Raw genomic sequence first — 17,637 nt, 5'->3', positions numbered from 1 at the left:
ACTATTACCCCAAGCGCAGTCCTGGAATATTAAGATGACTTGACGCCCCGAATAAATAACTCGTGCCCAGACGCTCCTGCTTGTATCACGCCGAACGGCTGGTTCTGTGTGGGTGTGATCCTTACATGCACGGGCAGTGGCGGCCTTCTTTTTACAAAACGTCAAAATAATGCTCATCTGTTATTAAGCAGATTGATTTCCATTGCGTTAATCGATGTATGGATTGACTGATTGATTGATACATCAAATCATCGATTATTGATTGAATGATTGATTGTTTGATTCATTCATTCATTCATTCATTCATGACTAACTGGTTGGTTATGGATAGATATTATGAACTCTTTGTTAATTGATTGATTGACTCGCTACTTAGGAGTTATTGAGTGAATAATAATAATAATAATAATAATAATAATAATAATAATAATAATAATAATTTATTTATTTATAATATTATTTATTTAGAATATTAATGTGCAAAACAACAGCACAAGGCCAATTACAGTTTAGCACAGGTACAAAACGAAACAAAACAACAAATGATGATGAGAATGAATGATAGAAAATGACAATGAGATGAAATACAATCAATATAATAGTAATAAAATAAAATGTATTACACATGAATTAATGAAATCATATAAATGAAGACAGGAATCATATAATTAATATTGTAAAGTTATGCAAATGACGAGAATAGTATGATACATATCTAACAATGGCATAAATAATACAACTGACATAAAACTCGAAAAGTATTACTACACATTAAATGGATCCAAGTTGAATCCATGCAAATTAGCATATTTAATACATCTGCAGACCGGAGACAGAGATTTAGAATTCCAGGAGATTTAGAATAATAATAATAATAATAATAATAATAATAATAATAATACTTTATTACCATAACAAAAATACATATTGCTTTTTTTATATAAAAACATTCCAGCACCCCCAAAAAGAGTAAATTACATACTCGCGCTCAGGGGGCATTCCACATAATGTTAAGACATTTTATTAAATAACAGAGTAAAAAGCAAAAAAAAGAAGGAAACACAGATATCACAATATTGAACTTTAAATTTTCACTCTAATAATAATTGTTTTGATGTTTAGTGAACGTTTTTGGAGGCTGATTCCCTGCTGATGAGTGACTGATTGACTAATTGATCAATCGACGGGTTGATTGGTTGGTGGAAATTATTTAAAAGCAGTTAAAGAATGGAAAACATTAGGCCTTCTTACTCTGATGATGATAAGTAATTGCGATATTCATTAATTATTAGGCCTAAATCGTTTCTTTTGGATTAAACTTAGCCTATCACAAATTTCTTAAGGGTATATGTACGTGAACGACCACAAGTATTATTAGAAAATCCAGGCTCTAAATTTCTAGAATTTTATAAGAAAATGAACTCAGAATTGGACAAAAATTACAAGGTACCACAACAAGACTTATTACAACTTAAATATCTGATAAAAGTATAAAAAAGGTTACTAATAATATTTTTCAAACCAGTTTTATCAGAGTATGAAAAAAAACAAACAAATTCTGCGGTTACATAACATTGTTATGGTCTCTCTGACATCTCTAATATTTTTCTGCATGTAATAAACACTTATTTGTGAAAAGTAGACTACTCTCAGACATGTAAAGTTGTTTATTTTAATACAATTAATATTTTATTTGTTCTATATAATACTACATTATGCAACGAGCCTATAATGATAGTAATTAAGAAGCGAGTATGGATATTTATGAAACGAGCGCAAGCGAATTTCATAATTTTCATACGAGCTTCTTAATTACCATTATAGGCGAGTTTCATACGACTTTTTATGCTCGACCATATTTCTAACTTGAAATTATTCATTTTATTTGTATCTAACTGACCTTGAGCAATACCTCGTAAATTGTGAGACGTGCGCAGACGCGAAAGTATTGATTTTTTCCGAGAAACAGATGTCCACATGACCTTGATAGCCTATAAGAACCTACAGAGTAAACTAAATATTAACTTTGATATAACATTGAAATTAAATTAGACATTGAAAAGCGAGATGACAAATTGAATTTATTTGAATATTATTTACAATTAACCTAATTATTATAGTATCAGAACATAACCTTCTGCGACAGTATTGGATTTCCAGCCTCCGTGACTTTTCGCTAATTCTCTTTCGATTGCATATCCGAGAATAATCGATATTTGCGGATTTATAACGGTACAAAGCTGACTTGTCATTCGCTGAACACCTGTAACCTGACTTGTCATTGGCTGAACACCTGTACTTTAATGAGTAGGTGTACTTTAATGACATGCATTAAAGGACTGCTACCAGGTGTATAATTACTACATTTCGGCATGGTCGAGCATAAAATATATTAAAATTTACATAATGTTTTATGACCTAATTTTTATATTTTCAAAGAAATGGACATTATTTTAGTCTATCTTTTGCACAAATGCACGTTAAATCAGTGCACAAAATTTCAGAATTCTATCTGTAATGGTTGTGAAGTTATGAAACAGTGTGTGTGAAAATTGTCAAATTTTGGAAAATTTAATTTAAAGTAAAAAAGTGAATTCTAAAAAATATTATTACTAATCTTTTCTATATTTTTGTCAGATATTTAAGTTCTAATAAGTCTTGTTGTGGTACCTTGTAATTTTTGTCCAATTGTGAGATCATTTCCCTATAAAATTTTCGAAAATTAGAGTCTGCATTTTCTGAGAATATTTGTGGTCGTTCACGTACATATACCCTTAAGATTAGACTGAAATAATTTGAATGCATGTAAAATCTCCAAGTATAGCACATTTTCAGCTCCGGTAACAAATTTCCTCCCGGGACCATCCCTTTGATTCCTCACTGTAGGCCTATGTATCCATGAGTCCATGATCGATATCGATGGTAGACGCAACAATTACTATCAACGAGGTCCAGCAGTCCAATGGATCTACGTATATTTAAGTCGGACACATCTAGCATAGACTTGTGTTACGCTGTCGCCGTTTTTCTGCTTAACGGTGAAAAGTATAGTTATGGATGGGTGGTTGGTTTTCGAGAACCGGCCTCTGGACGGATTCATGCCCTCAGACCTTAGTATAAGGTCTTCTGGTCCATTGTGTGTCCTGTCAGTCCGACAGGTGACCTGGGTGGCATTCGTGAATGCGATGTTGACAGATGGGCCATCTTGCCTCCGTCCTGATAGAACTAGAACAGACCCATCTCCAGTCGAATACCTGATAGGCCCCAAGCCCGGAGTCCCAAACTCTGTGACCCGTACTGTACCCGGACTTCACCTCAGCCTATTTATAACTATTGCAGATGACAAGTGAAATAAGTGAGAGGTGGACACTGTTGGTAGAATGATAGAGGAAATGGGAGTACGCCTATCCCGAGGAAAACCCTCTATGTTGTTTTCCTTGTGTAACACAAATTCCGTCACGACCTGGCTGGGGATCGAATCCGGACCACGTAAATGGAAGATTATCGCGCTACTGCCGATAAACAAACATTCTTATGGGGGCAGATAAAAAAATATATACAGGGTGTAACAACTTTAATGTTTAGAATTTCTGGAACATGTTCCCTGACACGTTCTACGTCGATTAAACCTAACATACCTATATCCAAAGTTCTATAGGTTTGGAATATTTGTACCCCAAAGTTAAATTTTTTAGTTTAATTTTATCGCTGAATACTGAAAGAAGTAACACCAATTTCCGAAAGTGACATGTCTATGTCATTATTTTTATTATTACCATATTACATTTTAATATCAACTACTTGTGAGTATGAAAGAAGCAGTGCAAAGTTGAAAAAAATGTCCTTAAGATTCCAAACACTGTACTTCTTGAAATTTGCCAATAGGCACGTGAAAATACCTGTGCACTAGGAATCCTACGATTTGGAAACCGTGCTTGATATGCCAAAACAGCTGCTGTTGCATTGCCATCACACAGTCCATACACATAAACCATGTCGGCGTATTCCTGATGTGTGTACACAAAAGGCATGTTTTAATGGTCAAAACTCAATAAAAAGACTAGTCACAATACGGTTTATTTTTCTCACAACTGTTATTTTAAACTGTTGTCTGTTTCGTTTCCTTAGCAACCTAAACAATTTTAATTTAATTTCTCTTAAAAGTAAAATTTCCTTCATTCACTGCTTTTCAAATGTTTCTTATGTATCTCTACTTAGTAATGCCATAAAATAGGTCTGGTATAAACGGTATAATGCTTGGAGCTGCAAGAAGTTCTGTTTTTTCCAGCTCTGTTATCTCTGTAACCTCTCTATTTCGGATATAGGTATGTTAGGTTTAATCAACGTAGAACGTGTCAGGGAACATGTTCCAGAAATTCTAAACATTAAAGTTGTTACACCCTGTATAACTTTCCATGGGGTCGTTTACAGAAAGAAAACACAATTAATGGGAAAACTTTATTGGACTAAATACAGCAACTGTTTAGCTATTTTTCAACATATTTCCCACCGGAATTGAGACATTTGTCATACCGTGGGATCGACAAAGAGGTGCAGACGGCTGTCTCACACTGGTTCCGATTCAGGCGGCAGACTTCTACGACACAGGAATACAAAAGTTGATCCCACGGTATAACAAATGTCTCAATTCCGGTGGGGAATATGTTGAAAAATATCTCAACAATTGCTGTATCTGTTCCAATAAATCTTTCCATGAAATTGTGTTTTCTTTCTGTAAACGGCCCCAGAGAAATTTACTTTTTACGATCCTCGTAATTGCGTTCGAGTGGTCAAAATGTGAAGAAGCACTTGTCCTGACGTTATTAACATGGTGAAAGAAAAAAATAATTGTTTTATCTGTGCCCATGAGAATGTTTGCTTGTCCTGAAAGATGTGCTGGTATAATGGAAAAATCGACGATTAAATTTGAGAGAATGATAAGATTACGTGAAAATCAGGGATGAATATCGTCTGTTTATTCTTTAAAACACGTGGCCAGTAAGTTTTAAGACCCACCCACAATGAAAATTAAACATTAACGTAACATAAACACAGAAGTTTGCGGCCAGGTTACCAAAGGGGCTGCAAGACAACAAACACCTTTAAGAACAGCTTAAAAGATAACCTTATTAGCATTTCACTCCAATCATACTGATTTAAAATATTACTGACTACACTGTTGCTTTTTTTATTTAGACATCATCCTGATTGTGCTGCATTTTCAAAATTGTCTCATAATAATCTCTTTCTATTATCTAATATAATTTGAAATATATTAACATTCTATGTATTTTAGTTTAATTCTGCTACCCAGTTTATTTCAGTGTTTAATTAATAGTTCATAGTATCTTGTTGTTTAATTCGTAAATAACTCTTGTATACATGTAACTCTCATCTAAATCAATTTGTTGAATTCTTTGTAAGTTCATGCATATGTATATACACTTTTTGCTGGTTGTGTGGAAGAGAAGGCCTTACGGCCTTAACTCTGCCAGCTAAAATAAATCATTATTATTATTATTATTAACAATGATTCACATAAACACTGACATTAACATTACTGTTAGACGGTAACATGAAAGTCTGCAAACTACAAACTTTCATATTTAAAGATAAAACACACATGTTGGGTCAATTATACAGTGTTCATAGATTTGATAAGAAACATTGAAGATTATATATTACAGTTATATGAACACTAATAAATATAATATAATTATTAAAGAAATTAGTAAGTCAGACATGTTTCGGAGATGCTTCTCCATCTTCAGTGACTATTTACCACGACGGATGGTTCAGGTGATCGACCCGCGAGACTCCTTTAAGCCAAGCAACAACGTGGTTCGATCACCTGAACCATCAGTCGTGGTAAATAGTCACTGAAGATGGAGAAGCATCTCCGAAACATGTCTAACTATTACTAATTTCTTTAATTATATTATGCTCGACCATGCCGAAATGTAGTAATTATACATCTGGTAGCAGTCCTTTAATGCATGTCATTAAAGTACACCTACTCATTAAAGTACAGGTCATCAGCCAATCACAAGTCAGCTTTGTACCGTTATATCGATTATTCTCGGATATGCAATCGACAGAGAATTAGCGAAAAGTCACGGAGGCTGGAAATCCAATACTGTCGCAGAAGGTTATGTTCTGTTACTATAATAATTAGCGTTAATTGCAAATAATATTCAAATAAATTCAATTTGTCATCTCGTTTTTCAATTCTAAATCAATTTCCAGGTTATATCAGACTAATGTTCATTCTTATTCTGTGCCAAGGTCAGTGACATTCGGCCTCGGAAAAAATCAATACTTTCGCGTCTGCGCACATTTCACAATTCAGGTCAGTTAGCACATAACCATAAAAAAGACCTAATTTTCAATACTTTCAAGTTAGAAATATGGTCGAGCATAAAAAGTCGTATGAAACTTGCCTAAAATGATAATTAAGACGCTCCTATGAAAATTATGAAACTCGCTTGCGCTCGTTTCATAAACAATTGTACTTGCGTCTTAATTACTACCATTATAGGCTCGTTGCATAATGTACTATTATATTATATTTATTAGTGTTCATATAACTGTAATATATAATCTTTACTGTTTCTTAACAAACTTTCATGTTCATGCTTCTGTGATTTGGAAACAACGCACAATCGCATAGCGCTGAAGCTGTAGTATACGACAGAATATGAGGAAATGACGTCGTTGTTATGTTTCCATGGTTACCAAGTATCTTCACGGTTATGTTTATGTTCCCATCGTGAATGATGGTTTGAAGTTTTGGTTTTACGGTGATGTTTACATTCTTAAGTTAACGTTTACATTATGTTTAGTTTTATTGTGAATGAACCTCTAGCGTTTCACACGATTCAGACAGCCTGAAGGATGATCGAACTTCTGTTAAATTGTGGCGTGTAAACCACGTAGGCTACTGCCTACCTGAGCTCATTTTTCAGCATGTCGTCAAGATGACAATGGCGGACAGAAAGTCTTTTTTTTTTTGTGTTACATTCTTTTGTGGATGTTGAAGGGTTTTAAAGGACTTCCCCCCCCCTTAGTCCCCCCCCCCCGTCGTCGCCTCGCAAGGCTTCCAGTGTTCGACATCTTAGCCAACTTCGTCATCCTACTGCGGAGGAAAATGCAAAATGTACCGAAATGAAGTGGAAAAATTCTATTAGGGTTTTGAGGAAATCCGTTTTTCCCTCGTCTAAGGGTGGAATCTAATTCAGCCGGTTCATTAACCCGAGATATCGCTGCTCTACCCACTGCCCGCTTCTTCATACAGAAAGAGACTATCGCAGAGAGACGATTATTGGCGTTTTGTTGGCAGCATTGTCTGTGTTTAACGGACAGTTGAGGAACGTCAACGTTCATATTATTGGCTTTGAGTCAGTCTTATTGTTTAATTAAACACCAGCTGTCTGCATAAGTCTCCTTTATACCTATATAGTGACACTTCGATTCCTCAAGCTATGCTTTCAGATTCTTTGTGAAGTATGTCTTATGTCTAATTTTCTAATTTTATAATAAGAAAGAAATGCGCACAAACGTGCAACTTAGTTTGGTATGAGTTACTTCTCTTTACTATATTCCATCAGTGACTTCGTTGAAACACTGGTTTTGGACATTCCATCTGTCTCTTCCTGTCTTTAGGTGTGCAACGACTTGTCCCAAACCATTGAACCAGTTTCCTTCATAGTATCATGAGTCCATTAAATTTATCTTGTAATGTTTTCTTACATGACATATAACCATGTCGCTACAATTAATGGCTCTTTGTTTTAAATAGAGAATGAAGTAGGAATGGTTTGCAGACAATTTTCTTCGTCATTTTTTTTGCGTTAGAAGTAGGCAGTATATCTCGTTACTCCGATGTGCTATACTTGTTTTTTTGAAAGATGGGATATGACAGGAGCGTTGCGATCGGAAAAACAACTGAATGTCACATAGCGTGGTAACATGGCACTGTAGTTCCAAGCTCGGCCGCTTAATTGTCATGTCCCATCTTTAAAAAAAAAAACAAGTATAGTGCCCTGATTTTGGTGCCAAACAGTAGATCTCGTCTGGATCTGCAGATTTAAGACAGGCGTATTGACATGAAACTCACGGCCTTGTCCAGACATAGCCACACCCATTTTAATGGTTGTCATAAGGCGTGCTAATATTTATGCACGTTATATTTTTTAACTCTCTTATTTTAATAGATTTTCCCTAAATTTTAATAGTAATATGCGTTACAAGAGCGTTATGTTGACGTTTTCATGTTCGAGGAAAAGATTGAAAAAGCGAAACGTAGTTGAGCTTCTTTAATTTCCGAGAACATGAAAACAAACATACCGTTCGTGTATCGTACATTATTTTGTACGAAGATCGTTTATTATATACCTGAAAGAGGAATTTGTAAGTAGTTGCAATGAAATCACCATCTTGGTTTCTGTTTAATGACGGCAACTTTGGAATACCAAAATATCTATCTTCAACATTGTTGCTATAAAATGTTTTCTGTGTTTACTATACTCCAGCAGGCCGTGATATACGTCTGTATTTTTTTCCCCCAGTCTATAAATGCGAACTTAAAACAAACGGTAAGGTTATGTAATGATTTATTTTTCATTTCAATATTTTAACAATATTATTTATATAACATATTGCAGTAATAACATCGGCATCTGGAATCTTGTTGATTTTTTCACGGCTTCCTTAATGTTACTTGTATCAGGAATGCAGTAACTTTTGTGGAGTAGTAGACTTTACTTAATTTTTGCAAATATTTAAAAACGATAATTAACATTGCAATTTAGGTGAAATTGCAGTGGTAAGTTTCCAATTTATAATTATTACTATGTTAAACGTCTCTAAAAATAATATGTTAAAAGCCTAAAGCAGTAAAATGAATTTCGCGCTTAAGCGGTAAGAATAGGGACATTGTTATGTGTGTTACGTTGGGAATACTGAATGTGGTATTTCACACTTACCGCGTATTGGTTTTGTGCGGAAAGCAAGCAAATACGCACTATCTCGCACAAAAGTTATTTTTTTATATATAATCACAATCTACTATATACAGTCACGAAGCTTGAGTTTTGAGGGTGCTAGAAACAATAGACTGTGACGGTACTATTTTGCATTGCCTATGAGGCGATATTAGCGATCCTAGTGGTGAGCAACTATGTAATGTTTGCATATTTACTACGTATTGAGCTTCGCGACTGTATATACTAGACTGTGATATAATCCTAAGTTATAGAGTGGATTAATACTTCAATCTTTCATCATTTATGCGACCCAAGACGCAGTTGAATCCACTTCTTTCGCCCTCTACAACATAGCCTAACTTATATTTCATTTTTGGGAAATGTCGCGGGAATTAATCATCCCCTGCCCCCTCCCAGGCATTTAGACTACCTTTCCAGTCGCCTGTGAACTGTATCCTAATATGAAGAAACTTCAATAAGTTTTATTATATCCAGTTGGAACTTAATGGAATCGGGATCTTTAATAGCTTCGCCGGGCGGGAAGCATTAAAAGGCTCGCAGGGCGCGGTGAGGGGGGGGGGGTGTAATGGCAGCTCGCACTGGGTTCGTGAGGGTGAGAACCTCCACCCTACTAAATCATCAGACTTGGTTACATTTAGACCCCAACTGTACATCGGCTAAAAATGAGGAGAAAGGCTAGCTCAGGAGATGTTTATTAGAATCAGATTTTCATTAAAACTTATAGCGGTAATAGCCGTTCATAGTGTTGAAATTGCCACGTTAAATCAGGCAGTATCAGGCCGCTTAGCTTCTTGTCCTCCAGCCCAGCTGTAGGTGGGAATACTCGTACATTCTGTGAGCTGCAGACCATGATAAGATGTTCAGCTTTATTTTTCATCAAAGCCACGATAATGGGTTTAAATCTTGCTTATGTAATGGTTATCTCTGTTGTTAGTATGCCGTCATATGTTAAGGAAATAATTCCACGATACAGGCTTTGTATATACTCAGATAAGGTAGATCTACATAAGTTGATAGGTATTCAATTCAATTCAATTCAATTTATTTGGCCATTAGATATACCGTTTTAGGCTTCGTCAGAATACATTGAAAAGCATATAAATACATTTTTAAAAACACTAATAAAAGAAACAGTAAAATTTAAATAATACAATGAAAACATGAAATAATTCGAAACTTTTAAATTAAAGAAAACTAACTAAATTGCATTTAAACTTATTTATTAAAATACAATTTCATTCAAATTTGTGTTGAAAAACTCAGCAACAGAATAAAAAGGATTATTTAAGAACCAATTGTAAAATCTAGTTTTGAAGCTATTAATTGGTAATTTATAATATTGACTTGGGAGATTATTATATAATTTCATCCCCATAATTAAAAAGTTTGTGTTGCTCTTGTGTAATCTAGAATATGGAATATTAATTTGTTCACTATTTCTAATTTCATGATCATGTATATTGGCCACTAATGAGTAATTGTCGATATTTTGTCGAGTGTAAAGTGCTAGATCATATATATACAAATTTATGATTGTTAAAATCCGTGATTGTCTGAAAAGTGGCCGACAATGTTCCAGATAGTTTGATTTACATAAAATTCTAATGGCTTTCTTTTGTAAAATCAAGGCGCTTCCAATTTTGGTTCCATTTCCCCAGAAAGTTAGGGCATATCGAATTATCGACTGAAAGAAAGAAAAGTAGGCACATCTTAAATAATTTTGAGAAACGCAAGTCGTTAATTTCTTTAACAAATATAAACCTCTTGATAGCTTTGTGCATATGTATTCGATGTGCTTATCCCATGTTAAACTGGTAGTTGAATTGATAATAAATAAATGCGTGGGTTGACATATTGAAGTGTGGCTGGCGAGGTAGATGGGTAGACTGATAACAATTTGTCCACATCGGTAAGACTGGATCCTCGCTCGATTCCATTTCCTGGTTTCAAAACCCAAATCGCTTTCGCTTGTCAAAAAGGGACAACCTATGTTGGTCCCGCCTTGAAAATTCTAAACAACCAAACACGGTTCCGTTTGCTAATACAGGAAATCTACTACAGTGCATAAATTGCCTTCCAATTTTAAAAGACTTAAGACTGTTAGTACAAATAAGTGTACAGATATGGTTAAAAATTATGCATTATAGACCTTTATGCCAGAGTTAAAATAATAATAGTTGTCATAATTAGAAATCATATTAGATAATTCCAAAACTTTACTAGATGTTGGTAACGGGAAGGCATTTGAAACTAACAGCCTTAACATATTCAAATTTAAAAAATAAGCCATTTTCATATATTGTCATAAGTTCCCTAAAAATCCTCTTTATCACTGATTTTTGTCTCCCTCTTCTCCATGCGAGTGCAATATTTCACGTAAGTGTTACACTGTATATCTTGAAATGCCTTGACTGTTACAAATATGTTGGGATGCGGGGAATAAAACATACAGTTCAGTTTTGAATGGAATGATTCCCTCGATGTTATTACATCTAACTCAACAGTATCGATTTTTGTTCAGTTGCAATAAAATTACCTCAGAGTTACTACATCTTTCTCAACAGTATGGATTTTTGTTCAGTTGCAATAAAAATTACCTCAGACTTGCTACATCTCTCTCTACAGTATGGATTTTTGTTCAGTTGCAATAAAAATTACCTCAGAGTTACTACATCTCTCTCTCTCAACAGTATGGATTTTTGTTCAGTTGCAATAAAAATTACCTCAGAGTTATTACATCTCTCTCAACAGTATTGATTTTTGTTCAGTTGCAATAAAAATTACCTCAGAGTTACAACATCTCTCTCAACAGTATAGATTTTTGTACATTTGCAATAAAAATTACCTCACAGTTACTACATCTCTCTCAACAGTATCGATTTTTGTTCAGTTGCAATAAAAATTACCTTAAGAGTTACCACATCTCTCTCAACAGTATCGATTTTTGTTCAGTTGCAATAAAATTTACCTCAGAGTTACTACATCTCTCTCAACAGTATCGATTTTTGTTCAGTTGCAATAAAAATTACCTCTTAGTTACTACATCTCTCTCAACAGTATCGATTTTTGTTCAGTTGCAATAAAAATTACCTCAGAATTACTAAATCTCTCTCAACAGTATGGATTTTTGTTCAATTGGAATTAAAATTACCTCAGAGTTACTAAATCTCTTTCAACAGTATCGATTTTTGTTCATTTCTAATAAAAATTATCTCAAAGTTACTACATCTCTCTCAACAGTATCGAGTTTTGTTCAGTTGCAATAAAAATTACCTCAGAGTTACTAAATCTCTCTCAACAGTATCGATTTTTGTTCAGTTGCAATAAAAATTATCTCAGAATTACTAAATCTCTCTCAACAGTATCGATTTTTGTTCAGTTGCAATAAAAATTACCTCAGAATTACTAAATCTCTCTCAACAGTATCGATTTTTGTTCAGTTGCAATAAAAATTACCTCAGAATTACTAAATTTCTCTCAACAGTATCGATTTTTGTTCAGTTGCAATAAAAATTACCTCAGAATTACTAAATCTCTCTCAACAGTATCGATTTTTGTTCAGTTGCAATAAAAATTACCTCAGAATTACTAAATCCCTCTCAAAAGTATCGATTTTTGTTCAGTTGCAATAAAAATTACCTCAGAGTTACTAAATCTCTCTCAACAATATCGATTTTTGTTCAGTTGCAATAAAAATTACCTCAGAATTACTAAATCTCTCTCAACAGTATCGATTTTTGTTTAGTTGCAATAAAAATTACGTCACGTATTCTAAGGAACGACTTCTCAGACCGAAACAGAAAGTTGAATTTGCTAACCAGGAAAGAAGAATAAGAGAAAGCGGGTATAGCTACATAATAAGCATGAATTGTGAAGGGGAGCCGTGCGGCAGAGCGGGGTATAGCTTCCACTCCAGTCTCACCGCGGATAGTTAGCGAAGTCGCCACGATGAGAGAAGTTCCCGAATTTTCCTACTAGAATTGCGGGGCTATTTTCGGGAATAGTTTATCTCGCTGGTCCTCAACTCTTAGCCGTGAGGCAAATGGTTTATATTGCAATCCACTCTGTTGTGTCGGTCCGTCTACAGTACCTGCACCACCAGCTGCTATACTGTTCAGAAACCTAGTCTGCTATGCTCCACAAACAACGAACTGGAAACATCAGATTTTGTACTTCTACGATGATTGCGATTTCGTCTCAGACTAGCATTCGGGAAGTCCCGGGTTCTAACGCCGAGCTCGATTAATCTGAATGTGAGGTTTTTCCGAGTTTTCTCCATTCACAAAGGGTATGCGGGGTTGGAATTTGCTCTCCATCTATCCCGAACGTTCCGTCCGTTGTCTGTACACGGTGGACCGTAGGTAATGTCATTAATTTCAGGGGGTTATTCTTTGAAATATTTCAAACAAAAAGTTTAATCCAATATTGCTCATTTTTGCTTCCTTTCCGAGATAAAAATTGCTTTATGTGACGCATTTCATAACTTGCTTAGGGAAAGCTATTGATTTAATTCCCAATATGCTCAGTCCATTCAAGAGAGCAGTGTATTGTGATAATAAATGATTGACACAATTGTAGTTTTGTCTTTAAATGTGCAGAAATTGGTCCGAACAAATAAAACATTTTACAGTTTTTTCAAAAGGAAAACTTACATTTGTTCGGATCACATTTCTGCACATTTAAAGACAAAACTAACATTCTTTGAATAATTTATTATCATAATACGCTGCTCTCTTAAATTGACTGAGCATATTGGGAATTAAATCAATGGCTTTTCCAAAACACGTAATTAAATATTTCATATAAAAGAATATTTATCTCCAAAAGGAAGCAAAAAGGATAAAAATTGTATGGAACTTTTTTTTAATATCCCCCTGGAATTAATGATATTATTAACGGTTCATTCTTTATAATATGTGTTCGTGTCCCTGTGTCAAGCTGATCCCTGACCAGAGGAGTCCCACCATAGTACATGTCTCGTATGTGATCTAAAAAATTTTCCGTCCCCTGTGGGCACTGGAATGTACGACCCAGAAAGAGGTTGAAGGGATAAAGAAATAAACGACTGGTTTGCAAACATTAATTACAGATTAATTAATTTATTTGGTGAGGATATGTGTCGGTGCGTATCTGAATATTATTGTCGTCACCATCATCATCATTTTCAAACTGTACCGAGAAGTTCGCTCCGACCATATAGAAATGGAGTCAACTGACATCTTCATGGCATCGCACTTCTCAACGTCCGGTAGCTCCGCTTGTTGGACTGCCCTGTATGAATCCATTTTTGATGTGTGTTCATACCATTGTTTTGGCGTAGGACTGCGTCTATGATCTCGGATCAATATAGGGGCTGCACTTCAAATTATGCGATAAACACAAACAGTGGTAGACTACAGCGAAAACCGGTATAATTTTTAAAGTAGTAGACTTGCAAAAATGATATTACGATGTTAGTCTGCTGTAGAGCGAGGAGATGACCGCGACGTAGCGTTCCACTCAATTTATCTCGGCATACGGTTGATGTAACATATTCGTGTTTAGTGTCGTTGTAAAGCGCTGGAAGAGCTCTAGCTAATAAAATGCCAATTTACTTTACTTAACGCGAAATTAATTTTGTATAACCTTTCTTCTGGGGAAGAAATTACATTTTAAATATGGCACGCAATGCCTCTTATGAGCGTAACAAAAAATAGCAAAAATCTTAACAGAAGTCAAGAGTAGGTGGAAAGGGATCGAACAAGCCCAAAATCACCAACAGCGAGCGGGTGAGTTCAACGGTTTCAATAGCGTAAGAAAGAAGCCGCCAAAGAATTTTCAAACTTGTGCCTGGGCACGTCTGTCCAAGACAAATTTTCATTCAACACATGAAGTAAACCCACAAAAACCCTGCTGTTCAATCAGACTTCAGCCTACATATATGTGTCCAAGACAAATTTTCATTCAACACATGAAGTAAACCCACAAAAACTCTGCTGCTCAATCAGACTTCAGCCTACATATATGTGTGTGTGTGTGTGTGTGTGTGTGTGTGTGTGTGTGTGTGTGTGTGTGTGTGTGTGTGTGTATAGTTATTTCTCTCTGCAATCTTATCCAATACGTGCCAGGTTTTCAGTTGTTCTCTCTTTCCGTCCAGCAGTTTTTCTTAAAAATATGTTCTCAGTAGTTTCGCCTTTTTGCTTGCGACTTCTGGAGTGTCAAGTTACCAATATATGTAGCCTACTGTAGGTCTATAATTATTATCATCGTATTAGGCCTAGTGGCCTGTTACGGGACTCCGTCCATCTTTTCAGGGGGCGTCCCAAAGATCGTCTTCCATGTGGTATATAGCGGAGAATTCTCTTGGGAGTCTGCAACGGTCCATTCTATTGACATGATTAAGCCATTTTTGTCTATAGTGGTTGAGATTTTCATAAATAGGTGTAATTTTCAATTATTTTGTAATTAGTTCATTCCTTTTGTGGTCAAGCAAGCTGTAGCCGGCAGTCCTCCTTAGAAATCTCATTTCCGCAGTTGTTAGGCGTTGAATATCTGAGTTTCTATAATTATTATTCATCCCAGGTGGTGACAGGATTTTTTCTCGTTGCCAAACTTTCAGAACGGCCCCGAGGTTCACTCAGCCTCCTATAAAATTGAGTACTGGGTCTTTCCCGGGGGTAAAAGGCGGCCAGAGCGTGGTGCCGACCACACCACCTCATTCTAGTGCCGAGGTCATGGAAAGCATAGGGCTCTACCTCCATGCCCCCAAGTGCCTTCATGGCATGTTACGGGGATACCTTTACCTTCACCTTTATTATTATTATCATTATTATTATTATTATTATTATTATTATTATTGTTGTTGTTGTTGTTGCAGGAGGGAGCAGTCATGACTCTGAAGAGCACTGATAAGCCGCCCCCGCCGTCCCCTCCTTCCCCGCCGCCGCCCCCCGAGCTCACCGCCCTGTGGGACATGGACAGCGCCGACTACGAGTGCGACTGTCCAGGCCCGCCCCCGGAGTTCCGCCTGCCGCCGCCGCCTCGGCCGCCTTTCCTCCAGGAATCTTCCGGGGCGGATTGCTCCGAGGCGCCCATCCCGGACCTCGAGACCTGCGACGCTGTGCCTGTGAGTAGCCCTCAGTAGCCTAGAGACATGATGACGAACCTGCAACCAACCGTATTAAGAAAGTACACTGGCTAGATGTTATTTATACAGACTATTGTCTCATATAATTTTTAACTATCAGCAAACAATAAGCATTTAGAATGAGTTGTAGCATTAAGTATATCATTTATTATGATTAAGAATGAAAGGAGTCCTGAGTTTGATCCTTATGGCAGTCTAGAATACCTCATAAAATATTCGTATTGCTCATCGTGAAAAAATACGTACAGTTGTCTCTTTATCAAATCAATCAATTAATCAATTAATCCAATCAATCAATCAATCAATTTAGGGCATTTCAAAACCTAACATGTTTTTAGCCTCATTCACGATATATCGCTATTCGTCCTCCCACTGTACAAAGATTATCATATACTTGGTCCTGTCAACGGAGACGAGGTCTACGAAGAGGTCTGTACATCTTGGAGAATAGTCGAAAGCTTTTCGTAGAAGAGAGTCTTCATCACGCCGTAGAACGTGTCCAAGCCAACGTAGTCTTCGACTTTTTATTAAGGCTATTATGTCCGGATCTTCATAAATATCCCTTAGTTCCCTGTTGTTCAAAATTCTCCATGTGTTATTTTCTTGAATGGGACCAAAAATCTTCCTCAACATTTTGTTCTCAAAAGTAAAAAGGGATTTTGTTGTTGTTTTTTTTTTGTTAATATCCAAGTTTCACAGCAATATAGGAGAGTTGGTAGGATTATAGTTTCATAGCATCTTAATTTTGATAATCTAGAAAGGAGTTTGGAACTAAGCAATTTATGAAGGGAGTAGTAACACTTATTTGCCGTAACCAGTCTGTGTTCAATTTCTTTCCCAAATAAGCCTGTTTCATTAATTATACTTCCTAAGTATTTAAATTCAGTAACTTTTTGAAACTCCCAATCATCTATTATAAGTGACCCTCTATTATTTGAGATACGTGATATATTCATGTATTTAGTTTTATCAGAATTAATTTTTAACCCTGTTATTCTTGTTTCTTCTACTAAGAGTCTAAAAAGTTTCTTGATATCATCTTCTGTTTGTCCTAGAAGGACAATATCATCAGCATATGCTAATAAATTAATTTTACCATTGCCCAATGAAATTCCAATACTCTTTATCAAATAAGATGAGAAAAATGGTATTAAATTTTTCGGAGTGCCAAATTTTATCATTTTGCATAATAGAAATTTTTTATTAACTTTGTCAAATACTTTAACAAAAATCCATGTAAATTACATCTACTCTTATACCTTTATCCAAATTATTGTGTAATTTCTGTTTGAAATAAATTTTAGTAGATCATTTAGGAAATAAACCATTTTGGTGTTCAGATAAAATAGGATTACCATGGTCGAGAATTCTAATATACAAATACATGCTTAAATACTTCAGCTATTGAATTTATTACGGAAATACGCCGATCATTAGATACATTATTAGATATTGTTGTGGTAACAGTGCGCGAGCAAGTGATGTCAACATGCGTGATGGCGTTGA

At 35.5% G+C, this 17,637-nt stretch overlaps 1 protein-coding gene across 1 annotated transcript in view; it reads left to right on the top strand.

Annotated features, from left to right (window-relative positions):
- Positions 1-17,637, top strand: part of pxb — a 498,272-nt gene that overhangs the window by 297,602 nt on the left and 183,033 nt on the right. Inside the window, exon 2 of the mRNA XM_069825279.1 lies at positions 15,862-16,110. Coding sequence (XP_069681380.1) covers positions 15,874-16,110 — 237 coding nt within the window. The 5' untranslated portion in view covers positions 15,862-15,873. The remainder of the gene's footprint in view (positions 1-15,861; positions 16,111-17,637) is intronic.

Source organism: Periplaneta americana, chromosome 5 (genome assembly GCF_040183065.1).
Source record: "Periplaneta americana isolate PAMFEO1 chromosome 5, P.americana_PAMFEO1_priV1, whole genome shotgun sequence".
NCBI classification, from domain to species: domain Eukaryota; kingdom Metazoa; phylum Arthropoda; class Insecta; order Blattodea; family Blattidae; genus Periplaneta; species Periplaneta americana.
This window is presented reverse-complemented; position numbering and strand designations above follow the sequence as displayed.